The following is a 26,997-nucleotide window of genomic DNA, read 5'->3' on the forward strand; positions in this document are numbered from 1 at the left end:
CATGTAGATGCAGTTACATTGAGGACTACACGTTGAGTGCAGTTGGTCAGCTAGTTACAAATCCATCTGGTGGTGATGCTGTCTAACCCACATTTTTCTATTTTATCTAGTAGTAAGTTATGGCCTACTTTATCAAATGCCTTACTGAAGTCCAAGTAGATTGGAATTGGAATCAGATCGCACCAGATTATTTCATTTTCTGAAAGTTTCAATATTATGACAGTAACAGCTATGTTTATTTGTAAAAAGAGTACTAACGACATCTATTTCTCAGGTCCATAAAAAAATAACCAAATGGAGGCTTTATCTGCAGGCTTAAGATCTGTCTGAGTGGATGCAAAAAGGAGGAAAAACAAGTATATTGGTAGAGATTTCTTGTGTGTTCCTTAGCACCTTAGAACTTAATTTCCTGGGTGTTTGGTCCCTATCTCCTGCACTTTGAACTGTATAACAGAGATTACTCCTTGAACCTCTAAAGGAAACTGGAGACTCCTGTTGAATTCCTCCACAACTGGTTTCTGATCTTGTTCCTTCCTTTTAAATGACGTGATGATTTGCAAGAAACCAGATGTTATTCAAAAACGTCCAAAAATGGAATCAGATGGCAAAGCTGCTTAGGTTGATGGTATTTCAGTTACCGGGTCAATATGTATTATTTCTTCGCTAATCCCAGGAAAAAAGCTAAAACAGAAAAGAACTGATATAAGTGAGGTCATTTTTATGACGTTGGAAACAACATAAAGTACAAGTTTTTGTACCAAAGGGCACAGGATTCTAGACCAGTGTTTTTCAACCACTGTGCCGCGGCACACTAGTGTGCCGTGACATAGTGTAAGGTGTGCCGTGGGAAAATTACTTTATATATAGTCAATATAGGCACAGAGTTAAATTTTTTTAACATTTTCTAATGGTGGTGTGCCTCGTGATTTTTTTCATGAAAAAAGTGTGCCTTTGCACAAAAAAGGTTGAAAAACACTGTTCTAGACATCGCTAGTCAGGATTCCTAGCGGCTAGTGAATCAAGTGTCCCATAACTACATTTTTACTTTTCCATTGTCCAGTGATTGTCTGCCCTTCAACAGAAGGCTTATCAAGAGGTATGAACAGATTATTACTAGGGTAGATAATCTGCTCCCTAGCCCATTTTTGAGTCCCTCAGAATCCACTCCAGAATTTTGCAGTACAGTTGATGGAAATTTTGGAGGCTCATGTTGCTCTGGGACACCTCATTCTCCATCCCTTAAAAACTGAGGGATAAAGCAAAACCAACGTCTGACTTGGGAAAAGTACCTTTGTATGTATACCCAAGAAATCATAAAGTTGCTGGACTTATTTAGAGGCATTTTTAAAAAAATCTGTATGAATTCAGAAACAAAGTTGATTTTTTCAAGCTGCCTTTAACTGAAATATCTGAATCCAGTCTTTGCACAACAAGAGTAGCAGGCTTGAGTGGAAAATACACTTTTAGATTTCCCTTCTCACTGGACAATGTTTGATTTAAAGCAGGGATCAGCAGTCCCTGGCTCTGGGGCCTCATGTGGCTCTTTCATCCCTCTGCTGCGGCTCCCTCACTCAAAATATGCATCAGAAGCGCCAATGAGCCCCGACAGACCTCTCAGCAATGTAAGAACTCAAGACAAACCGACACTAAGCTATTCTACCAATTATTTCTACTAAACAAACACAAAAAACCCTGTAAATTGCGTGACACAACAAATGCGCGCTGACAAAACCGTGATGTCAAAAGCGCACCCACAAAAGCGCACCCACAAAACTGCGCCCACAAAACCGCACCCACAAAAGCATGATTAGGGTTGGTTAGGGTTAGGGTTGTAACGTTGTTTTCACGAACCACTATGTTTGTTGATGGCGTGTTTTGTCGGCGCACATTTGTGGGCGCAATTTCAACATCGCGGTTTTGTCGGCACAGTTTTATTGGCGCAATTTTGTCAGTGCGCATTTGTCAGGCATGCATTTGTCGGTGAACCGTAAATTGTTTTGAGAGTCCCAGTCTATCTTCTCAGAACTGAGGAGCTCACCAAATTTAGCCCAAACGGGTGGACTGAGTTTTTAAACTGATCTCAATGAGGCACAGGAGGCGTGGCTAAAGAAAAATCTACTCGTCCTAGGGCGGATAGACTGAATTTAACCCATGCTTGGACTCTCCAAGCAGCGCACAGGAGAACGTTTAATTTAACTACGTATGCTAGTTCTGTGGCCGCTCAGGAAATAGTCAGGGTTTTGTGGCTCCCGGTGTTTTCTTTTAAGTGGGAAACAGGTCCAAATGGCTCTTTTGAGTGCCGACCCCTGATTTAAAGGAACATGTCAGAGTCAACTTTTGAAACGGAGACTTGCCACATCAATGGTAACTCCTTATCACAGCAAATATACAGGATCAACACAACAGGACTTTTGCAAATAATCATCAAAAGAACTGCCCTGTTTCAAAACCTGTCTAATTATAACTAAAATATTTCTGCTCAGCCTGAAACGCCTTTCAAACGAGTGGAGGTTACCTCCCAAAATGCCCACATCAGCATAGCCATTGCTGAGGATTCTGGCTGTTAAAATTCACCAAGTGGTTAGGTTAATTAATCTTTTTCATTTCCCTTCTGGGGGAGGAAAAAAAACCTTTCTTCAGTTACATGCTTTTCAAGGGGACACGTAGCAAACATTGTCAAAAGTGGTGGGGCGAAGGAAAACATGGGCAGTTTTTAACCCAGCTAATGAAGGAGAGGAGTATAAAAATAGGGAACTCAATCTGTTACCATGCCCATATTTTGGAGTGCAATTCTTTCTTGCCTGATATTAGCCTGAGTTGATATGCAAAATATCTTCGCTATAGGAAACACAAAGAACAACACCTGTTCTGGGTTGGTCAAAGCAATTATGGTTCGGCATCTGTCTCGGGGGAGGGGAGGGGGGAAGAGAGATGACGACCACAAAGAAGAGAACCAACCTGGACTCCTTATATAGGTTCGATTCCCCAAACATCTTCCTTTTCAAGGTAGCTGCATGTTCCTGCAGTAGGGTCCAGCATTCTGGCATCTGTTGGCTAATGGTGGACAGCCTCTGCAAACTAGCCAGGAGACACAAAAGAGTGATTCCAGCTCCCTGGGCTGAACCCAGGGGTGGGATTCAGAAATCATGAGTCCTCCATCACTGGAGGTTTTTAAGAAGAGACTGGACAGTCCCTTATCTGAAATGGTATGGGTTCTCCTGCTTGAGCAGGGGCCTGGACTAGAAGACCTCCAAGGTCCCTTCCAGTTTTATTCTATTAAACTTCAATTAAACATAACAAGCTAAGATGAAATCAAATAAGCCCCAAGTTGTTATGTAGTTGTTACACAACTTACATAATAATTAAACATTAACCTCATTTGTTTGAAGCAGCACCTATCTCTTATTCATCTTCGAAGTACAATTTAGCTAACCAGTCATAAATTCATTACACGTGTCATATTGCCATCTAGTGATTTTATGGATAAAGTGCACATTTCAGGAAAGTACTGTAGAAATTGTAGGGTTTTGTTTTTTTTGTCCTGGAATAACTAGAACTGGAAGAAGAGTTCAGCCAGAAAGGGTAAAGATCTTTTTTTAAGATTTAAAGAAGCTTTTTGAATGGAAGGACTGATTTTGGCCAGGGACTACGTTCCAGAAAGACTAAATGGACCAAACTAAACTGTGGGCAAAACGACAACAAAAAAAGAAACCCCTCATATCTAATGAAATTAAAGAAACTAAATACAGTTAATACAGCCATCTTACAATATATTTAATTCTGCCTTTCAGAATGATAATTTGTCAGGATTTTAGGGTAGCGATTTTGCTTTAAAAAAAAAAAGAGCAGTCATACATGGAAAAAAGTTAGTTTCATTGCTTAAGAATAAATATCCCAAAGGAGAATATGGCTTGTCAACTTACTTGTTATTTAAAAAAAGATCACAACGTTTGTCCCAGGTCAATTCTGGGAAAGCAGCGGGTAGATTCTGAGCTTTTGCAGCAAACGTTTCCATGAAAGAATATGTGTTGAAGTCATAAATAAAGATGGTCTCCATTTCTGTTTTACCAGCCTTTGACTCCCCTGTATAATTGCAATGTTAAGAGTTAGCGATGCAAATGCTATTTTAGAAGGTCCACTTTGGATTGATTAATCAAGAATTATAGTAACAGAGAAATCAAACAAGATGTTGTGGTCCGCCAGCAGCCAGCAGAGCTGGCAGCAGATTCGGACAGTGAGAAAGTTGGCGAGGAGCATGGCCCAGTCCTGGAGTCTGGGGAAGGCTCTGATGAGGGCTCTGGGTCGGAGGCAGAGAGGGGACTAGAGCCATATGCCAGTTATCAGCTGCCTTCAGAGTCAGACATCAGTGAGGCAGAGGAAAGCTGGAGCCCGTTCCCAGGGTGCGCATCAGAGGTGGGTTCCTACCAGTTCGCACCAGTTCGGTAGAACCGGTTCGTCAAATCTACTGAACCGGTTAGAAGAGGTTCCACCAGAAAGCAGGCCACACCTACAGAAGAGGTTCCAAAAATTTTGGAAACCCACCACTGACACACACACACACACACACACACACACACAGACAGACTCAGAGAGAGAAAGAGAAAGAGAAAGAAAGGAAGAAAGAAATAAAGAAAAAAGAAAAAAGAAAGAAAAAGTGAGAGAGAGATGAAAGAAAAAAAGGAAAAAAGGGACAGACACAAAAGGAAGGAAAGAGAGAGAGAGAGAGAGAGAGAGAGAGAGAGAGAGAGAGAGAGAGAGAGGAAAACACATGGCCAGCAAGCCACTCCCACCAGGTCACATGGCCAGCAAGCCACTCCCACAAAGGAGACCACACCCACAGAGTAGGTTCGAAATTTTTTTGAAACCCACCACTGGTGCGCATGCACAGAGTTGCCAGACAAGGGAACAGCTAAAGAACAGGGGTTGACTTTGGAGTAGGGCCGCAGGTGGATGATGAATGGCCCCTCCCAAAGGAAATAAAAGAGGAGCAAAAGGGGAGTGGAGTTTGCAGGAGACAATTAGTTAGCTTAATTGGTTCGTGACTCTCTGAGACTCCTTGCCAAGTTTTGCAAATATCGTCCTGGCAGCTCTCCAAGCCAGATAAGGTCTGTGACTGTAAATCCACCCTTGAAAGACTTTGCTGGATGTGAATGAGCAGAATTCACAGTCAATTAATAAAAGGGTTTTTTGTTGGGGCAAGGAGTTTGCTTCAGGCTCTTGGGAAGCCTGGGTCAGAACACAAGACAAACTGAGCTTCCTGTCCTCCTGAATGCTCTGAGAACAACCAACATGGAAACAATTGCTAAATCACCTTCAAAACGTTTTATAAAATGACGGCACAAATGTGGAACTGCTTCAAGGAGGATACTAGCAGGATCTAATATCCCCTCTTCTAAAGTAGAAACAGAACGAAAAGCTGAAGATGAGCCAGCACTGGAGAGCTGAGAAAGCCAGTTGAAGAAATTCAAGACATGCTTCAAGAAAGCATGCCTCTTCTTATGTGTTTGTGGTGTACGTCCCTTTCCAGAACTCCTTACCTTGGGCGGCCAACCAGCTGCCATTTGTATCCATGGAAAAAACTGGCTGCCAAGGTGATGCAACTTTGTATGAAGAGGGCATTGTGAATTGGCAAATGATCTCATCTGTCGTGGTGTCCATCAGATTAATGACGCCAATCCAGAAGAAAATTAGTACCTGGCACAAATGAAGAATGACGTGCAGATCTTACACACACACACACACACAAACACACACACGGGTGTCGTTTTGCAGCAGCCACCCCACAACCCTATGACTTCTATATGTTAAGCCAACAGCTACAATTTACAAAGAGCCAGTTCATTTAGTGGTTAAGGTACCAGACTAGAAAGAGGAGACTGTGAGTTCCAGTCCTGGCTCAGGCATTAAAGCCAGCTGGGTGTCTTTGGGCCAATCACCAGGAGACTGTGAGTTCATTGAAGCTACCTGGATGACCTTGAGCCACCCACTGGGAGATAGGGAGTTCTAGTCATACCTTAGCCATGAAAGGCAGCTGGGGGACCTTGGGCCACTCCCTCTCTCTCAGCCTAACTCACCTCACAGGATTATTATTGTGGGGACAATAGGAGAAGGAAGGTTTGTTGGATATGTTTGCCACTTTGAATTATTTGTAACTAGCTGATAACCCGGCGTTGCCTGAGTATTTATTTACGGGGGGGAAATGTCAGGACCAAACGTAATTTATAATGTTAGATTTTCCCCCTTACCAGAGGGAGCCCCCTTGTGGAGTACTATGAAGTACCTTACCATGGCAACTCCACTGCTCTGCACAGTAGAAGCCATTTTGCGGCTGTACGGTAGAAGCCATTTTAAGGCACAACAGGCTGTATTTTAACAGAACACGCACACACCGAGTGATGTTAGGGGTGTCTTATCCCCACAGTATTTGTTTCCAGAGAGTAAGTCATCTGTGTACCAAGTTAGGTTGAAATTGCTCAAGGAGTTCCAGAGTTATGCTGGAACACACACACACACACACAGCCATTTATATATACAGTATATAGAAGATCATCATCATCATCATCATCATCATCATCATCATCATCATCATCATCATCATATCATCATCATCATCATCTTATGGGATTTTCGTATACAAACGGACAAAATATTGGCGCATAATACACCAGATATCACACTGCTTGAGAAAAATAAGGTTACAATCATAGACGTCGTAATACCAGGTGATAGCAGGGTCGACGAGAAGGAACATGAAGAAATCATGAAATGCCAGGACTTAAAAATCGAAATTCAACGATTATGGCACAAACCAGCAGTGGTAATTCCAGTGGTAATCGGCACACTGGGTGCTATTCCAAAAGTACTGGAATTACATATAAAACAGTTAAAAATTGACAAAATCACCATCAGTCAAATGCAAAAAGCCGCACTGCTTGGATCCGCACATATATTATGAAAATACGTTCCGACGTCCTAGGCCCCTGGGTGGGGCCCGACTAGTAATCAATGCTAAATCCGGTGAAACAACTGGCCGCTGTGATGCAATTCTTTTGTGATAATAATAATAAAGGCAGGATACAAATTTTTTTAAAAAAAAATGCCACCACCACCATTAACATGGATCTTGGTAGGGTACGGCATTTATCATTCAGCCATCTCTGCCATATCAACACACAAGAAATCCAGGGTCATAACTGATGATTTTATATTCAGATATTTCACCTCAAATTTCATCGCTAAGCATCTCTCCCTGATCTCCCACCTTCAGGTTTCTTGGATTTTGGAGAGATTTTATATTCAGATATTTCACCTCAAATTTCATCGCTAAGCATCTCTCCCTGATCTCCCACCTTCAGGTTTCTTGGATTTTGGAGAGACAAGACATTTTAAGGAAGTAACAAGATGGCACTCACAGCATCGGGCAAAGTTGGGATGGTGGCCACAGCGCTGATTGTCTGATCAGGAACCTCAGGCCTATTTAAAAAAAGAGACGTTATGTACTTTTTTCACTTGAGGAAAGCATATTCCATGGCCAAGAGAGGTGTAAGTCATATAACTATTTAAGAGAAATGTTTTCAGTCTTTCTTCGATTCTGATCTAAAAAGACGTAGAAGAGTCATCCTGCATTGCGCAATAACCCTACCTGAACCGGGAGGCTCTCACAACAGTCACTTGTGCCCTTGTGACCTCTAGGCTGGAGTACTGCAATGTGCTCTACATGGGGCTGCCCTTGAAGAGTATTCGGCGACTTCAGCTAGTCCAGAATGCAGCCGCGCGAGCGATCGTGGGTGCACCTCGTTTCACCCACATAACACCTATCCTCCGCGAGCTGCACTGGCTACCTGTTGATCTCCGGGTACGCTTCAAGGTGCTACTTGTCACCTACAAAGCCCTTCATGGTAGTGGATCTGGGTACTTGAGAGACCGCCTACTGCCAATTACCTCCACTCGACCAATTAGATCCCATAGATTAGGCCTCCTCCGAGTTCCATCTGCCGGTCAATGTCGACTGGCAACCACGCAGAGGAGAGCCTTCTCGGTGGCAGCTCCGACCATATGGAACAATCTCCCCGTGGAGATTCGTACCCTCACCACCCTCCAGACCTTCCGCACAGCCCTTAAAACCTGGCTGTCCCGTCAGGCCTGGGGTTAAAGACCGTAACCCACCCGAATTGTATGAATGTTGTGCTTTTAATGATGTACTGTCTTATGTGTTAATCTGTTTGTTCTCCCTTCCTTCCGAATTGTAAGCCGCCCTGAGTCCCCCTAGGGAAAAGGGCGGCATATAAATAAACTACTCATACTCATACTCATATTTCAGTTTATTCAGTAAATCAATCTAGAGACAGTGTGTGCGGGTGTCATAAAATGCTTCCCAGAATTCCATTTTTCTACCCAGACTATGCTATTAGCCCTCATGCTACCAGGATAACATTCTAGGATGGCACCAGAGGTTCCCACTAAACTTTTTTAAAAAAAATCTACAAAGATTAAATTTCTGTTCTTCAGGGAAAAACAATAGCAGTCGTGTTGGCCATGAGAAAACACCAATCCCAAATCCATCTGGCCTTTATTAAGAAAAATGAAATGTTACAGTACCCATTGAACCTCCAAGAATGTGTCAATATAGTGAAATTACAGAAAACGGATCATGGAAAAAGGTGAAAGAAAGGTAAAAAAATATTCCTAAACCAGTTCTCTGAACTGGGTTAGTACACGTTTACATTCTTCAATGGAGAAATTCTTTTCTTGGCATGTTTCTGACTCTCATACATCTGCCCCGTCATAGATATTTCATTGTTTTCCCAATCCGCTCTTTTAAATTCTGATTTGTCTTCTTGAACAAACAGAATGAATTAACAATGAACAACATTCTCAAATTGTTTTAAGACACACCCTCGCTTTGCAACTACAGTGGATTCCAATTTCCAGCATTCTTTTCAAATAAGGACATTACTAATCTTGGCTTAAGGGACACGGTGGCTCAGTGGCTAAGAGGCTGAGCTTGTCGATCAGAAAGGCCGGCAGTTCGGCGGTTCGAATCCCTAGCGCCACGTAACGGAGTGAGCTCCCGTGACTTTTCCCAGCTTCTGCCAACCTAGCAGTTCGAAAGCACGTAAAAATGCAAGTAGAAAAAGAGGAACCACCTTTGGTGGGAAAGTAACAGCGTTCTGTGCGCCTTCAGCATTTAGTCATGCCGGCCACATGACCACTGAGACGGCTTTGGACAGCGCTGGCTTTTCGGCTTTCAAACGGAGATGAGCACCGCCCCCTAGAATCGGGAACCACTGGCTCATATGTGTGAGGGCAACTTTACTTTTACCTTTAATCTTGGCTTGTCATACCAATGGACATCCCCAACAGCAATAAAATGCAATGCCTTTTCCTCGTGAACACAGTCATGGGATAGGAGTTGGTAAGATGGGGTGTATTTCTTCTTCAGGGGAAATCAGGGCCAGAGAATGCCACTCATGAGCTTCATCCCAATTTCCCCAAATGTGGGCTTTACCTTTATGTGGGCTGCCTCACCTAATTCCTAATAACTTGGACTTAAATTCTTTGGTCCCTGATGTGAGCAGGTGAAGGGATCCATCTGTGCAGAGCACCAAAAGTTGCACCATGGTGTGGGCAGGATCCTTACTGCAGCAAGATGTTTTCTCTCTGGATGGCAGCAAACGTGGCATGAATTGGATGCTTCGTGCGGCGTAGTCTTCTGGAAGCACCATGGCACAGAATGGAAACCCTGGAAGAGCACAAATGAAGACATAGGATAGCGGGCTCCTCTTCATCAGGATTCCCCTAATCGTTTATTTCACTATACCAGAGTCAGCTTTCTGAAGAAATTAGTACAGAGTGGATACTAGCCTAAGCTAGTCCTAAATCAATCAATCAATCAAGCTACCCCAAATTGCCATTAGGTTTCTTCTTATAAACTGAATTACAAGCCCAGCCCACGTTGCATACTGTCCAAAGTCTTCTAGAATTGGACAATCGCCTAAACATTTAAGTAGTAACTGGATATCCATGCTCCACTATGAAACTATGTGATTGGGCTTAATAAATCGACACTTACAGCTTGAAAATTAATGAGTAGTTATAGGTCGGTCTCTTCTCTCCCCTTCTCTCCCTCAGGCTTGCCCCACAGAAACCTCCCCTTTCCTATCCCCTTCTCTCCCTTAGCCTTGCCCACTGATACCTCTCCTATCTTATCTCCTTCTCTGCCTCAAGCTCCTCTCCAAACTCCCAGCCAGCTGGTCGGATGAGTCACACGCTGGCCACGCCCAAGTGGCAGTTTGAACAGAAATCTTTTCAGGTGGGAAGAGGGGAGTAGAACTCCTTAGCATCAGAGCATGTTAATAATAATATAACAAATTCTAATGACCTGAAGGTCATTTCGAAAAATCCTTTCTAAGCAAGCACCTAGAAGCCAAGAGGAATATAGGTGTCACATTTCAAGTTTGTAGGCTTTACGGTTCTGGAGATTTCGTGATCTGGTGTGAGTGGTTTTTGCTTTTATATACATTTGAAGTCCAAACTCCCCAACAAGGTTTCCAATAAAATTTAATTTGGGGTCCGCATGTGATAAAATAAGACATTTGATTATAGGGTGGTGACTCTGCCTGACTCCGTTGTTACATCTTCAAATCCCCATAACTTTAACCTTAAACTGTCTACTATTGATCTCACCCGATTCCTAAGAGGTCTGTAAATGGGGCATGCACAAGCGCACTGTCGTGCCTACCTTCCCTGTCCTACTGTCCCCATTTCATTCATGCTCACATTTATTCTTATACCTATTATTTTGTAAACGATTGACAAGTCAAATAAATGAAAAAATAAGCTCACCAACTGATGTGTCCCACAAAGTAATGACCCTGTCTTCACAGGCAAAAGCAAAGTAAGACGAGCAAGAGCTGACAGTTGAATATACAATCGGAGCAGCGCATGGCCAAATAATATCTGGTTTGGGATCAGAATCTGGAAGGAACAGAAGATCGTATGAGAGATGGGCCTCATAGTAAGGAAAAGAACATCATCTTCTGCTTAGAACCACTCTAGATTCTCCACCTTTCTCTTTTCAATTCATACTGCTACACTTAGGACTAAATAGAATCCAACTTATTAGCAAGTTGCTACAGAAACTGGCAATCCAGAGTCCCATTGTGGTGCTGGATTATGTGTTTTAGCATTTATGAGCTTTGAATGAGATGGGCCAACTGTGTAACCCAGAACCTAAATAAATACATTGTGCTAAACCAAACCATTTTGCTTAAGTACTGTGCTGTGTTAAATGTTATTTGCCGGTTCTGGCTGCACATAAGGTAAGTTGTTTTGATATGGGGATCCCAATGGGTCCTTCTTATGGACCAAGGTCCCTGTCTCTCACCCCCTTATACAAGCAACAATCCAATAGGATATAAATCAGGTCTTCTACCTCTGCCACTCCACAAATGCGGAGACGCTCATTGTAGGGTATAGAATGGAATCTCCCATATCTGACCATTGTGTCAAGCTGTATAATTTTATCCTATTTTATCTACAGCTTAAATCATTGTATTCTATTCCAATTTCATTTTAGACTGTATTTGATTCCGATTTCATTTTAAATCGTATTTTATTGCAATTCCATTTTAAATTGTATTTGATCAAATTCCATTCTAAATTGCTTTTATCAAATTTTAGTAATTATTTGTTTCCGGAACTTTGCACTTTGATATGGCCCAAGGGCTAATCAATAAAGGCTCACTGTCAACATTGTGATAACCCTCATGGATTGATTTTCAGTTCTGGTTTCATCTTAACATGTTATGTAAACTTGGGTAAAGGTTCCCCTCACACATATGTGCTTGTCGTTCCAGTGCAATTTATGGCTACAAATCTTGCATGAATGTAATCAATTTTAGCATATTCAGCACAACTATGGTAAAAACAAACTACGCTTTAGCAAAATGCGCAATCTCATAATATATTTTGCAAAAGAGAATTTTTCAGGTGGCTAATTTTCTAAAGCTACTTTTCAAAACACGTTTAGACTTTGCTTTTCTTGTTTTTCTGCTAATAAATTGAGCTAAAATCATGGGGCAACTCCTAGCGCCAAATTCTTGTCATTCAGATGTCCTAGACTGTTGTTTTTTTTCTGTTTTATGAAATATGATCTGTTACCAAGATTTGGCTGTTGAATTTCAACCCCCCCCCCCCCAATAAAACAGTCTGCACAGAGAACTGTGCCTTGAGGCGTCTGAAATATATCGCCAGAAACTCTGAAATGCACATAAAACTTCAGAAAATTCTTGTAGGGAGACTCCACAGTCGCATTACCATGTCTTTCCTTGGGTGGACGACTCAGGAAATAGAAGCAAAGATTGTGACTATTGCTCCAGTGAACACTGAACGCGACAGGCGGGTCTAGAAAATATAAACAAAACAAAAGGCACTCAGAGATAAGGCCCTGAGAAAGATTGGAAAGGCAAAGTATTTTATTTTCCCAATCCCCCTTGTTCTTTCCTTTGGAAAGAGCATGGGAAAACGAAAATCAGGAAACAAAGTTGAAATGCAAAGTGCAAGTTGAAATCCCACCACAGAGGGCAGACTCCTGGCCTAAACATGTTTGACTGTGTTCATATTCAAACTATAATTCTGCTGAAGGAGTTTCATCAGGACTATTAAAAGTCCCGCAAGCAGAGGTGGGATTCACCCAGTTCTGATTGGTTCCGGCGAACCGGTAGCGGAAATTTTGAGTAGTTCAGAGAACCGGCAAATACCACTTCTGGATGGCTCCGTCCCATCTATTTGCTGCCTCCCGAGTCCCAGCTGATCGGCTGGGTCTTTTTCTGTTGCCCTGCATAGGAGAACGGAGCTGGAAAGCCGGGTAGTGGGGTGGGGAGGGAATGGGGATTTTACAGTATCCTTGCCCTGGAGTGGGGTGGAAATGGAGATTATACAGTATACTTGCCCTGGAGTGGGGTGGGAAAGGAATGGAGATTTTGCAGTATCCTTCCCCAGCCACTCTCACCAAGCCACACCACCACCCGCAGAACCGGTAGTAAAAGTTTTTGAATCCCACAACTGCTGCCCAGCATGGGAAATTACCTGTCTCAGCTTTTAATTCAGTTCCAGTTTGAAAGGTGCGGCCAGCTAAGTGAAAATGGAATTTTGCACAGCTGAAATAGACAGAGACAACAATTCATGAAAACACACATATTATCAAGAGATTTAAGGAAGCCAATAGCACTGGTTTGGAGGAGCGTTATTTATTAGGGTTATTTGTACGTCGCTCACATTTTCCCCAAAAGGAAGAGGAGCTGTGGTGGCGCAGCGATAAAAATTCAGTATCACAGGCTAATTCACTGTTCACTGCCAGCAGTTCGATCCTCACCAGCTCAAGGTTGACTCAACTTTCCATTTTTCTGAGGTTGGTAAAATAAAGATCCAGATTGTTGGGGGAAATTTGTTGACTCTATAAACTGCTTAGAGAGGGCTGTAAAGCACTATGAAGTGTTATTGCTATTCCCATCTTCCAATTAAAATGCACATATAAGTAGCTTTCTGTAAGGTGGCTCCCTCCAAATCAATTATGTTTCAAATCCTGATGGCCAAAATGACTGGAAAAACTATGGGAAGGCTATTAGAAAAATCAGAAAAACGTTATCAGATCATCTTAGGAAACCAGGTGAAGGTCCCTGCACCTTACCAGTTTTTATCTCAGCAACAGAATTACATAGTTAAAGGTAACTATGTGCTAGTTCATTCCCGACTCTAGGGGGCAGTGCTCATCTATGTTTCAAAGCTGAAGAGCCAGTGCTGTCCGAAGGCGTCTCCGTGGCCATGCAGCCGGCATGACTAAAAGCCAAAGGTGCATGGAATGCTGTTCCCTTCCCACCAAAGGTGGTTCCTATTTTTCTACTTGCGTTTTTTACGTGCTTTCGAACTGCTAGGTTGGCAGAAGCTGGGACAAGTAATGGGAGCTCACTACATTAGGCGGCGCTAGGGAATTGAACCATCGAACAGCCAACCTTTCTGATTGACAAGCTCAGCGTCTTAACCACTGAGCCACTGCATCATATTTTCTCAACAATACAACTGGAAATCGACAGCAGTAGCAGATCCTCTCCTTCTCTTACCTAGGTGTTTCCTCTTTGCTCTCCAGATCCTCCTCTATCTCCAGGTACTGCTGGAACCTGCTGTTAAAAATCTCTTGCAGGCATTCCATCTGGCACTCTCTGATCAAGTTGTTGTAGCCCAGGCCGATCACATGTCCTTCGTCACTCTTCATTAAAGCTTCAAATGGACTCTTAAATGCACTTGCTGAATGTCAACAAAACAGTGTTTTAAAAAACCCTTTCCATCAATCCAATTCCCTTGAAACCCGCTTCTGCTCGTTTTGTTTATTCACCTTTAATTTTGGGAAGCTATAATCTCTTGGACTTTTAGAGAGAGAAAAAAGAAATAGGTGAACTGATTAAGTGAGAGGCTCAGGTTGAAAGCCTAGGAGCAAATCTCAAGGAATACCGTGAGGCTTATTTCTTAAGGCAGTGTTTCTCGAACTTGGCTTCTTTAAGATGTGTGAACTTCAACTCCCAGGATTCTGAGAGCTGAAATCCACACATGCTGGCTGAGGAATTCTGGGAGTCAAAGTCCTCATATCTCAAAATTGCTAAGAAACATGAGCAAATACACAGAGTAGATGTTCTGAGCTAGGCTTCCCCAAAAAGCGCGAGGCAGAGTCCTGGTCTCGACAAAAACCCTTTATTTAAACAAATGTGAATTCCTCTCATTCACATTCAGCAAAGGTCTGGTAAACAGTCTTTCAAAGGAATATTTATGACTACAGACCTTATCTAGGTTGGAAAGCTGCCATGTAAATATTTTCCACACGAGGTGCTGAAAGACTAGGCACAAAGTCTCTGAGATTTACGGACAGATGTTCCTGAAACGAATCTAACTACCGAACGAATTGTTCCCTGCAAAAGCCCCCTTTCGCTCCTCTTTTATTTCCTATGGGAGGGGCCAATCACCTTCCACCTGTGAACTTTACTCCCAAGTCTACCCTGATTTATGAGTTGTTCTTTTCTTCTGGCAGCTCTGTGCATGCGCACACTGGGAACAGGCTCCAGCTGTTCCTCTGCCTCACTGCTGTCTAGCTCCTGATCACTGCCAGATGGCCTTGGCCCCGTCTCTGCCTCTGACGCACAGCCCTCATCTGAGCCTTCCTCAGCCTCCAGGACTGGCCCATGTTTCTCCCCAACCTCCTCACTGTCCGACTCTGTTGCCAGCTGGTGGGCCACAACAGTAGCATCTTGAGAGATAAGCATGCTCTTTCATATGTTGATGACCACAAGGGGATCACCAACACCCAAGCCTGGCACAGGCAGCAGCTCCACAAAATTAACATGCCCCCCCCCCTTTCCTTTCAACTGGTCCCTTGAGAATATTGGACGTAATAATGTCTGAAGACATACTGTATATCCCTCTTGGTGCAGCTTTACGAGGTGCAATGAATCAGCCTTGTAAAACAAGGTCCACCATTTCTTCTTTCATAACAACTTAGCTCTGCTTCATTTTTCCCCCTAAAGAATGAAGCCGTTTGCATCTCTCCGTCCAATTAATATAAATATTTCATTACCCCATTATTAAAAAAGTAGTCAATGCAAGTAGTTACCAACAATTATAATAACATAGCAATAAGAATCAACATAATTAACACAAACCTCTTAGACAAGATTAGAAAGGCTTGTGTCAGCAATGGGGTTGCTAACTGAAATGTCAGATTCTATGCCGGCAATTTTAAGTGATTAAAAAAAAAAGTTCTTGAACCACTCTTTCATCGTGTCTTTCTTTCCTTCCATCCCAGCTCGCTCACACACTCACTCTTCCCTTTCTTTTTCTGTTTCTTTCTTACCGCTACCTTCTGCTCGTTGCCCCCTTTTTCTTTTTCAGTAGTTTCTGCTCCTAACTTGACTTACATTCAGCTTATAGGGGAAATTCTTGCTCACCCTCCAAGTAATACTTTTCCCTGCTACCTTTTACGGATAAGAGTCAATACGACATCTCACAGGTCAGTGGTGGGTTGCAGGCAGTACGAGCATACCCGGAGCCTGCCCGGAGCACCAGGTACCATTCCGTTATGGTGCTCCGGAGGGCCCACCCGAGCTCCTTACCTGTCCTTTAAGCCTTTGGTGCTTCTGCATACACGCATGGCACATACGGCGCCTGCACGATGCTTGGCTGAGCAGCTGGAGCATCGCGGAGGCTTGCGGAAGCGTCGCAGGCAAGTACGATTCATGCGCGCGGCGTGTGCGTCCATGTGGGTGATGCCGGGGCCGTTTCAACCATACCGGTTGGAACAGGATCCAGAACCCACCACTGAGAGAGGTACTCCAACCCCTTTTCTATGGCTCTGGGGCACCCTGAAGTCATGTCATTATCATTCAATGGTGAGCTATTAGAAATAAATGGCAAGGTTTTCCATAGCTTTCAAAGGTCTTTAAGCATTTGCAGAATGTCAGGAGCAGAGGTGGCATTCGGCCGCTTCTTATCGGTTCAGGCGAACCGTTAGCGGCAACTGCTGGAGGCTCCGCCCACCCACCCACCCACGACTTTCTATGCATGCAATGCACATGCACAGAAGGTGGCACATGCAAGCGGTGCACATGCAGAAGGTGGCACATGCAAGCGTGCTCACATTTGCGAACCGGTAGCAAAGGTAAGTGACTCCCACCACTGGTCAGGAGGGTTGGAGCCAACCTCACTTGGGGGGGGGGGGGAAGATGTTCCAAAAAGGCAGGAACCATGCGTGAGCTGCTAGGGGTTCTCACCGGTTCAGGTGATCCTCTAGCTAGAATTCTGCCCAGTTTGGCAAATCCCCAAATGCCACCCCTGGCTGGCCACACCCACCCTGCCTCTCCCACTCCGCCCCTCCCAGGAGTCTCCACGTCACTTCATCATATCAGGTAAGAGCAGGGTCCGCCCGGAGGCTCAGGGAGGGGGGGGAAAACGGGCTTACCGGAGGTTCCAGAAGTCGGGAGATGGGCCTGTTTCCAACCTCCAGAGGGCCTCTGGATCCTGGGGGGAGCAGCTTTTGCCCTCCAGGAGGCTCAAAGAAAGCCTCTGGAGCCTGGGGAGGGTGAAAAATGCCCCCCCACATGGTGCAGGAGGCCAACTAGGCGATGCCTACCATGACCATGCGTACCCAGCAAACGGGGCAGCGAACCCGTTGCTGCAATTTTTGAAGCCCGCCCCTGTCCAAAGGGCAGGAACCTATTGCTTTCCACAGTTTGATTGTTCTTGCTTGTTTGCCCCAGCACAACGAAGCACAAACATTGAGAAAGCAGAAAGGAGTTGAGTAGGTTCTAACCTGAAAGAGGTTTGGGTGGTCTGACCTTCAACAGCAGAACGGGGGGAAGCAGCTTAGATTCAATTTTGGTTAGTAGCTGTTGCAAATCCTACAAGGAATCAAAACGGCAATTCTGAACAATGTGTTATCGCTGCTCCTTGATAAAATCAGGATTTTAGGAGTGGGGCGGTTTCTGGTTAGACTACCAATAGACAGCATGGTTCTGTGGGCACTAATGTCATTTTATGTGATTGACTATCAGAGATCCAGCTTCATGTGACTTTCTTAAAGATGGTGGTGGTGGTGGTGGTGGTGAAAGACAGCAACATCATAAATGGCAAATAGGTGTTTTATGATTGGCTGCAGACAGTATCAATGACTTTATAGAGCCGAGGTGGTGCAGTGGTTAGAGTGCAGCACTGCAGGCTACTTCAGCTGACTGCTAGCTGCAGTTCAGCAGTTCAAATCTCACTAAGCTCAAGATTTGCCTTCTATTCTTCTGAGATGGGTAAAATGAGGACCCAGATTGTTGGGGGCAATATGCTGACTCTTTAAACCATTTAGAGAGGGCTGTAAAAGCACTACAAAGCGGTATATAAGTCTAAGAGCTATTACTACTGTCCTTTCTCTACCAATAAGCATCTTCTAAGGTGCCCACAGTCTTAGAAAGTGGCTGAAATTTAAGAGCCCAATGTTAAATTTGAAATATTCCAAATATGTCCAACAGTCTAAAGGAGAACTGCAGACTTCTGGATGACATTGTTGCCCTGTCCTAAAAACTTTCCCCTTCAGACATAATTAACCTATCAGGCTAAGACTTTGCAGACTTTCCTCAGAGCTCATAGGTGAGCGTGAGGGGTGGGGTGGGGTGAGGAGTGGTGAAAGGGTTAAATGGTGAAACATGTGTTGCAACATCCCATTGAGAATCCCATGACCTATGTCTTTGTGTCAAGAATCAGGGCGCAAGTTTGAAAGGCGGTGTGTGTGTGTGTGCGTGCGTCTAAGTTGTCATGTCGCAATGTTTCATCACTCTGTCAACATCTGGTACCAGATGCTTAGCGTGGTGCTGTACTCAATCAACTATATTCTGAAGAGTGGTTGGGTACTTCATAGTCCCAGAGTGCCATTTCAGCTTTAAAGTCAAAACTTAGTGGCTTTCTTTGAAGTTTGGTGGAGGAAACAAGCCCTAGAAGACTTCTAGAAGAAGTCTTCTCACTCACCACCATTCATGACTGACGAGGCAGTCATGAAAGATATCAAGAAATGGGATCTACTAGATCAGGACTATTCAACCTTTTGGGGGTTGGGTGAGTGCCTGTAGATTATTATTATTATTTTGCAAATGCATTGTGGGCAGTCACATAAATGTTGCACGCAACCAATTCCCTCTATCAATTTATCAGAATGCTCCTTTTTGTCATCTAGATTTCTTTTACCCAGGATTTTGCCTATAATCCCCAATTCTCTTGTTCTCTTCTTCTGGCGCAAGGAATCACTGTGCTGCAGTGTCTATCTACCATTTTCATTTTCCATGAAAGTTTATGAGACCTGACAGGCAGTCTTGGAAATAAAAGGGATGCCACAGACTGTCCCTCTGTTTTGCAGCACCCCACCAATCCAATTTTTGTTGCTGTTGTTGTTAAAATGTCCTTTTTCCAATGTACCTATTCAAAGTGGGACAAAAGCCTTCCAAGGATCAATAGAGACAACTGTAAACACATTGCTGTCTCGTGTGTCACATGGGAGTAACATATACAGAATTAAAAATATACCCATGGTGCCCACTTTTACAAATTCCTTCTCAAAGCAGACTTCTTGGCAATCTAGTTGTCTGACCAAGGCTGCTTCAGCCCTTTAACAACCTCACAGAGTTCAAAGACAGGATTGCTTACCACATCTTCAGCTCCTTGAAGATCAACATTCTTGTGCTGTAGAAATCCAAAAACACCCAGGGTTCAGAAATACATAGAACAACACTAGAAGGTAGGTATTCTGACTCAACCTACAGTAAAACTACACTCATATGGAATTAGTTCAGCTCTTAGCACCCCCAAACCAAACAACAGTAACACCAGAAACCCAAAGAGGTTCTGATTCTTATTTGAAAAGGCTTCTATCATCTTGGCTCATTTTAATAAAAGAAGATCCACTCATTAATTTCTAAATGTGGAGAGACATCCTAGAGGAGTGGTCACCAACTAACTGGTGGTCCGTGAACATTTTGGTAGTCCACAGAAAAATTATTTGCATTTTTTATATTGCACTAAATATTGTTTGAGACACGGTGGCTCAGAGGCTAAAATGTGAGCTTGTTGATCAGAAAGATTGGCAGTTCTGTGGTTCAAATCCCTAGCGCCATGTAATTGAGTGAGCTCCTGTTACTTGTCCCAGCTTCTGACAACCTAGCAGTTCGAAAGCATGTAAAAATACAAGTAGAAAATAGGAACCACCTTTGGTGGGAAGGTAACAGAGTTCTGTGCGCTTTTGGCATTGAGTCATGCCGGCCACATGACCACAGAGACGTCTTTGGACAGCGCTGGCTCTTCAGCTTGGAAACGGAGATGAGCACCACCCCCTAGAGTCAGGAACGACTAGCACATATGCGCAAGGGGAACCTTTACCTAAATATTATGTATCTTTTTTTAAAATCATATTAGTGATTCACCGGCTTATGAAATTATAAATTATGAATTTAGTGGTTCCTGAGGTCAGAAAGTTGGTGACCCCTGTGCTCTTGAGATAAGTAGTATTATGTCAGAAGAAAATGCCAGGATGCTTCTATCTGGCATCAACAGATATAAATTTTAAGAAAATAATCCAGAATTAAGGTTAATTCCCAGGAAGAGCCCCATAAACAACTGAACTGTTTTAGGCACTTTTAACACAATTAAAGAGATATGGGATCATTCTCCAGCCATACCTATATTATAGTACATAGCAACACCATCATTGGTAGCAGATGATATGGTTTAAATGTTGGGGTAAGAATCCAGGTAGTTTAGCAAGAAGGTGCCTTGAAAACATTAGTGATATTTCTTTAGCTAGATGGAAAACCTTTAGAGCTGCTGACCATTTGGACCTCTTAAAAAGTGGGTTTTACCATAGATTTCTCTTGCACTGGCAGCTGGCTGAGTCCCATGTCCTTGACAGATGCTGAACCTGGGAGAGCAATCGCATGGAGAGGTTCGGTCTCCTTCAGCCAGGCATCCTTAGGCAATCGATAAATCTCCAGCCAAGTCTCGGAGCTGCCTTTATTGAGAAATCAGAAGAAAGCACATTAAGCAATCAGGAAGGAGAAGAAAGGTCTCACAGTCCTTTAAAAGGCACAAGGGCCCTTATTATTAATGGTGTCCCGTAACAACAAGACCAGATTCACAGTATTTTGCCCCTGCTCACGAACTGTGAATTCTGGGACAAGTAAAAGATGGACAAACAGCAGCTGTAAATGTTGTCCAGTTTAGATGGATGACAGGACCAATTTAGGGGAATGAGGCAAGTGGGATGTATACAAGTTGAGCTGAGATTTTCTGTTGTTTTTTAAAACTATGTTAAGCCTATTTATGTATTTATTTGTCAAATTCATATAGCTGCCCATTTCAACAAAAACTATTCTGGGCAGCGCATATATGCTGATACCAAAGTTATTTTATTATTTTCCACTTTAAAATGACCCAAAAGGTAATTCTGCAGTTGGAACGGGCTCAGACTGGAAAAAAAAGAAAAAGAAAAGTAAGATTTTAGAGGCTGCCAGTTGTCCACCATTGTTCAAGCGGCCCAGGGGACTTTCAGAAAATTTCTAATGGAAATTCCTTAAACTTCTGAGTATATACAAAAGGGAAGTCAGTGGCAGAAGAACTGCTCGAGATGGATTTCCAAAGTGCAAAAAAAAAAAAAAAAGCAAACATACATTCAAAATTAAAAAGGGCTTCTGCAGGCATGACAGAAGCCTAAGACTGAAAATCAGGTTTGTCGGATGTGACATCTTTTCTATCCTGCTGTACGGAGTAGAGCAGTGGTCTCCAACCTTGGCAACTTTAAGCTTTGTTGGCTGAGGAACTCTGGGAGTTGAAGTCCACAGGTCTTAAAGTTGCCAAGGTTGGAGACCACTGGAGTAGAGAGTTGGTCTCTGACCAAAAAAACCACTTGAAGAAACTAGAAGCATTTGAAATGTAGATTTATAGGCGGCTGTTGCGTAGAAGCTGGGTTGACAAAATCAGAAATGAGGAGGTGATAAGCTGTCTGGAAAGAAAGGCAAATCATCAAAGTCATTAAAAAGCGAACATTAGAATATTTTGGACAGGTGATGCGACACCCAGAAAAATACGGCATCCTTCACTTAATCCTCCAGGGAAAGATTGAAGGCAAATAAGGTCCAGGCAGAAGAAGAACATCATGGTTTCAAAACCTAAGGGACTGGTTTGGACAAAACTCGTCAGCACTTTTTCACGCGGCTGTTGACAAAAATAGGATTGCCAAGATGATCGCCAATGTCCGATGGCGGATATGGCAGAAGGAGGAGGAGGAGGAGGAGGAGGAGGAGGAGGAGGAGGAGGAGGAGGAGGAGGAGGAGGAGGAGGAGGAGGAGGAGGAGGAGGAGAAGGAGGAAAAGGAAAAGGAAAAGGAAAAGAAACATACATTCAAAAGTATCCGTTGTCTCCAAACCTGAACTATTAAATACCGTTTGGAAAGTTCTTGTCTTAATAATGCAGCTTGGATTTCAACACAACTGTTCTAAACAAAAGAACAGCATGTTACAAATCAAGTTTTAGAAAAAGAAAAAAAAAACAAGCTGGCTCTTTATGATGCAAATTACTGTTGTTGGTATATATATATGCATTATAAAGATATCGAAATGTATTCCACATCTCCATATAAAAGGAAAATAACCAAACCTTGCCAAGGTTATGAAATCTATGAATAGATTAAAAAAATTCATGGTGTGCCTCCAGGGTTTGGGCTCAAATTTCATCATCAGGAGGACATATTAAGTACGTCAGTAGGAAGGGATAGTTTTTAAGACTTTTTTTTAATATCAAAACCACCTGTTGTGGCCTGGAGGCAGCCAGCAAAACTGGCAGCACAGTGAGACAGTGAGGAGTTTGGGGACGAACATGGGCCAGTCCTGGGGGCTGAGGAAAGCTCAGACGAGGGCTGTGCATCGGAGGCAGAGAGGGAGCTAGACAGCAGTGAGGTAGAGGAACAGCTGGAGCCTATTCCAAGTATGTACATGCACAGAGCTGCCAGAAGACAAGAACAACTAAGAAAGCAGGGTTAACTTAGTATAAAGCCACACCTTGGAAGTGATAGGACACAAAAGAGGAGGGAATGGGGAGTGGGCTTTTGCAGGAAATAATTCGTTCTTTCGGTTGTTTCAAGAGTGAAAAGTTCTGTTTGTGACTATAAGAGACTCTGTGCCAAGTATTGCCTTGCCCTGCATTTGGAAACTAGTTATATGGCAGCTCTCCAAACGAGATAAGGTTGGTGTGGATAAATATTCCCCTGAAAGACTGTTTGCTAAAGCCTTGCTGACTGTGAATGAAAGGAATTCACAGTTGTGTAAATAAAAGGGGTTTTGCCGGGACCAAGACTCTGCTTCGTTCTTTTTAAGGAATCCTAGGTCAGAACACCACCCAACTGTGGATCTGGACTTCAAGCCCATCAGATGGTTAAGGGAGGCTAAGACTTGCCTTGTAGCAGGAATCCTGCATAGTCACACTCCTGAGAAAGCTCCAGTGCCACGCAGACGTTCCGTTTGCTGATATCTTCCTGACAAACAGGAGAATACAAAATATGAGATCAGGCTGGGCCTGTTGAACCAGGAGTCTAATACTACATTATTTTGGCCACAGAGCTGAACAGCTCCCTGAGGAATCTGACAGAAGAGCAAAAGTCTTTATCGGAGAAGGTCTGAGGGTTAAAAAAAAATAAAAATCAGCCTGGTACAGGTAAATCCTCGACTTAACAACCACAACTGAGCCCAACATTTCCGTGGCTAAGTGAGAAAATCATTAATTGTGCCCCCGTTTTACCACCTTTCTTGCCACCGTCGTTAAGTGAATGACTGCAGTTGTTAAGCAAACCTGGCTTTCCAATTGACTTTCCTTGTCAGAAGTTCTCAAAAGGGGATCACGTGACTCTGGGGTCACTGCACCCATCCAAAAGATGAATCAGTGGCTAACCGTCTGAATTTTGATCACACGCAATCGTTGTTCAGTGTTACGAACGGTCGTAAAGTCACTTTTTTAATGTTGTAAATTTATCTTGTAAATTTGAACGGTCACAAAATGAACTGTTGTAAATCGAGGACCACTTGTTCTTCTTTCCCATAGTGATTAACCAGATGGGTCATAAAAGTGCACTCAGAAGACATGTGTCCAAATTAATAAATCTTCAAGTGTCCATGCATTATTCTTGGTTGCAGTATGCAAGTGGTTTGATACAGCTTTCTCCTAGATTTTACTTCCCTTCTAAATCTAATCTATATTCTCTCTCTATAGTCTCCTCTTTAAGTACTAACCAGACCCAATTCTGTTTAGATTTTAAATTGGCAATAGACATTCAATTAAAAAACATTTTTAAGATTACAGCAATATGGATATCCCACAATGGACATTGATAACTGGGATGTTCAAAAAGCTGGAATTTAGAATAGAATAGCAGGGTTGGAAGGGACCTTGGAGGTCTTCTAGACCCACCCCCTATCTAGGCAGGAAACCCTACACCACAAATGGTTATCCAACATCTTCTTTAAAACTTCCAGTGTTGGAGCATTCACAACTTCTGGAGGCAAGTTGTTCTACTGATTAATTGTTCTGTCAGGAAATTTCTCCTCAGTTCTAAGTTGCTTCTCTCCTTGATTGGTTTCCACCCATTGCTTCTTGTTCTATCCTCAGGTAGACAAGTGAAAATTGACAGGTAGATAAAGATAAGCACTAAGCAGTTAATGTGATACAAACTCACCACTTCATTTATGGATCTTATATGCAAGAGGTTTTCCCTGACAAAGCAAAAAAGACGTGCAAAACCTGGAAAACAAAACAAGAATGATTCTAGGGGATGGCAATTTTTCCTTCATGTTCATTAGCCAAACCACAAATGGTCCCTTTATTTATTCAGTAACCATATTTTGATTGGCTGAGAATGCTACCATAAATGAAAATCATGTACATTCTCTTCTGTTTGAAGAAAACAGAATTTATTCTCTCCGGCTACTCAAAAGGAAAAACTTGAAACTCATTTTGCAAGACTTTGCTGAAGACAGTCATAATAAATTATGGAACCAATCTGCAAATTAATCACTTATTCTTAAAGCATATAAATGCATAGCTACCTACCCATCTCATCCACTGTTCCAAGAACATGGGAGACCCCACCGAGGACTGACAGCTGAATGGTGCAAATTTCAAGTTTGGTGGCTTCCCACGTACACAAGTTCTCACAGGTGGTTGAGCTGAAGACAGAAATCCCAGTGGAATGCCCGATAAAGATGTACCCTTCGGATGCTGACAGGCAGTTTACCCTTCCTGAAACCTGGGAAGATTCAAAAGAAGAGAGCATGATGTCTACCTCAGAAACAAGAAGATTCAAAAGAAGAGAACATGTCTACCTCAGAAATGTGAAGATTCAAAAGAAGAAAACATGAAGTCTACCTCAGAAATATGAAGATTCAAAAGAAGAGAACATGATGTCTACCTCAGAAACAAGAAGATTCAAAAGAAGAGAACATGGTGTCTACCTTAGAAACAAGAAGATTCAAAAGAAGAGAACATGTCTACCTCAGAAACGTGAAGATTCAAAAGAAGAAAACATGAAGTCTACCTCAGAAATGTGAAGCTTCAAAAGAATAGAACATGATGTCTACCTCAGAAACATGACCATACAACATGAATGCCATCATAATTCCAATCCCTCTACACTACAATGTCTTTATATGTGGGGGTGATCTTTTTTTATTTCATCTGATTTTTAAATGGTTCCATGCTTTAACATCTTTGGCTCATTAAAAATATGTTTAATAAACCTTTGGTAATTTTAATAGTTTTGATGGAATTATACATAAGGGATCTCTGAGGCGAAGGGATGATCTAGAAATATTTAGATTTATGTCTTTGTGGTAATGTCCAATTCATATCTCACTGAAATTATACCATAGTTAAGTCAAAATAAAAACACTTTGATTGTCCAAGGGGGTGACACTGTGGAGGAAAATAAAATATGGTGCCAATGTCACATAATCGAAGGTTTCCTTGGATTATTTATCTGGAAGAGCTTTAGATTACCATGAATTTATTTGTAGGGTGACAGAGTAAGGGTGTGAAACTTTGCTGCTTGGTCTCTTGTAACGGCCGCCTTTCTTCTATTCGATCCCAGGCTCTTTCAAACAAGTCTTTCAATATTTTATTGATCATGCAGAAAGGCTGAGGCAAGGAGTCTAGGATCAGGTCAGGATCATTGAGGAAGAAATTTTCTTCTTCGTCTTTTTTAATCCAGTCTTTCTCGGTGGGCGGAGGGATGTCAAAATGCTGCTTCCGAAGATAGAAAGGCATCTTTCTTTTTCTTCAGCACTCTTGCCCTGCACTCGACTGAGTTCTACAGTAAAATTCAATCCAATTATTAGTCAGGATGGATGGAATTTGGTTTTAAAAAAGAGAGAAACAAAGATCATCCACAAGTTTTTTTAAAGGTTTTTTTTTTAAACCCACTTTTATTTCTCATAAATAACTCACAGCACCAAATATACATAACATTCTTTTCTCCTCCAATTTTCCCCACAATAACAATCCTGCAAAATGGATTGGATTAAGAGAGAGCGACTGGCCCAAAGTTACCCAGCTGGCTTTCATACCTAAGGTAAGACTAGAACTCACAATGTCCTGGTTTCTAGCCAGGTGCCTTAACCATTGCACCAATTTATTACTTTACTGCAATCCCACACACACTCTTGCCAGCTCTCCACGTAGCATAACACTGTTGTGCAATATCGGACTATTTTGGTTTTTTTCTTGGAGGGAGGGACTTTTTGTATGCTGTCTAAAGTCCCTTAAGTTTGGGCAGACCCAGAAACAAAAGGGAAACAAACTAAACAAAAACAAAACAAAACACAAACGAAAGCAACCAAAACCAACCAAAACAAACTGAAACAAAAATAAATAAAAACAAACAATACAAAACACAAACAAAAGGAACCAAAACCAAAACAAACAAAACAGAAACAAACTGAAACAAAAAATAAAAATAATACAAAACACAAATAAAAGGAACCAAAACAGAAACAAACCAAAGAAAACCCAATAAAATGAAAACCACCAAAGCAAAAACAAATCAACACAAAACACAGAACGAAACACAAAAGGAAACAAAACACAACCCAAACAGAACGAAACAAAACAGATTCCAGGGCATCCCAAAAGCAGCAACCTCAACCAGAAATCTTGTGCTTTGGCATAAGGCCTGCCCCTCCTTCTAGGTAAGCAGCACCTGGGGAGGCTTTTAGAGGCGTCCAACTGCAAAGCCCATCAAAGCTGGGGATGATGGGTGCTACAGTTCTCCCGCTTGGGAAAGAAGGAAGGGGAAAGTTCAAGAGGGAAAAAAGGGGGAAAGAAGGAAGTTCAGGCAAAGGCGGGAAAAATGATTCACACAGGCAGGCAGAGGAGCCCAAATCAAAG

At 42.6% G+C, this 26,997-nt stretch overlaps 1 protein-coding gene across 1 annotated transcript; it reads right to left on the reverse strand.

Moving 5' to 3' along the window:
- WDR93 (WD repeat domain 93) lies at positions 1-26,574 on the reverse strand. Its single transcript, XM_087704287.1, has 17 exons — positions 25,612-26,574; positions 24,667-24,862; positions 24,293-24,357; positions 23,016-23,098; positions 20,433-20,577; positions 19,225-19,260; positions 17,354-17,441; positions 14,121-14,304; positions 13,090-13,160; positions 12,319-12,405; positions 10,846-10,977; positions 9,529-9,742; positions 7,413-7,473; positions 5,538-5,694; positions 3,924-4,083; positions 2,959-3,078; positions 1-681 (listed from the first exon to the last, which is right to left on the reverse strand). Exons 1-17 carry the CDS (start codon positions 25,876-25,878, stop codon positions 615-617), a joined length of 2,133 nt encoding a protein of 710 aa, XP_087560413.1. The 5' UTR covers positions 25,879-26,574; the 3' UTR covers positions 1-614.
- Positions 26,575-26,997: the final 423 nt, after the last annotated feature.

Source organism: Thamnophis sirtalis, unplaced genomic scaffold (assembly GCF_051295495.1).
Source record: "Thamnophis sirtalis isolate CommonGarterSnake01/CBP01778 unplaced genomic scaffold, rThaSir2_p1.2 scaffold_2, whole genome shotgun sequence".
Taxonomy (NCBI): domain Eukaryota; kingdom Metazoa; phylum Chordata; class Lepidosauria; order Squamata; family Natricidae; genus Thamnophis; species Thamnophis sirtalis.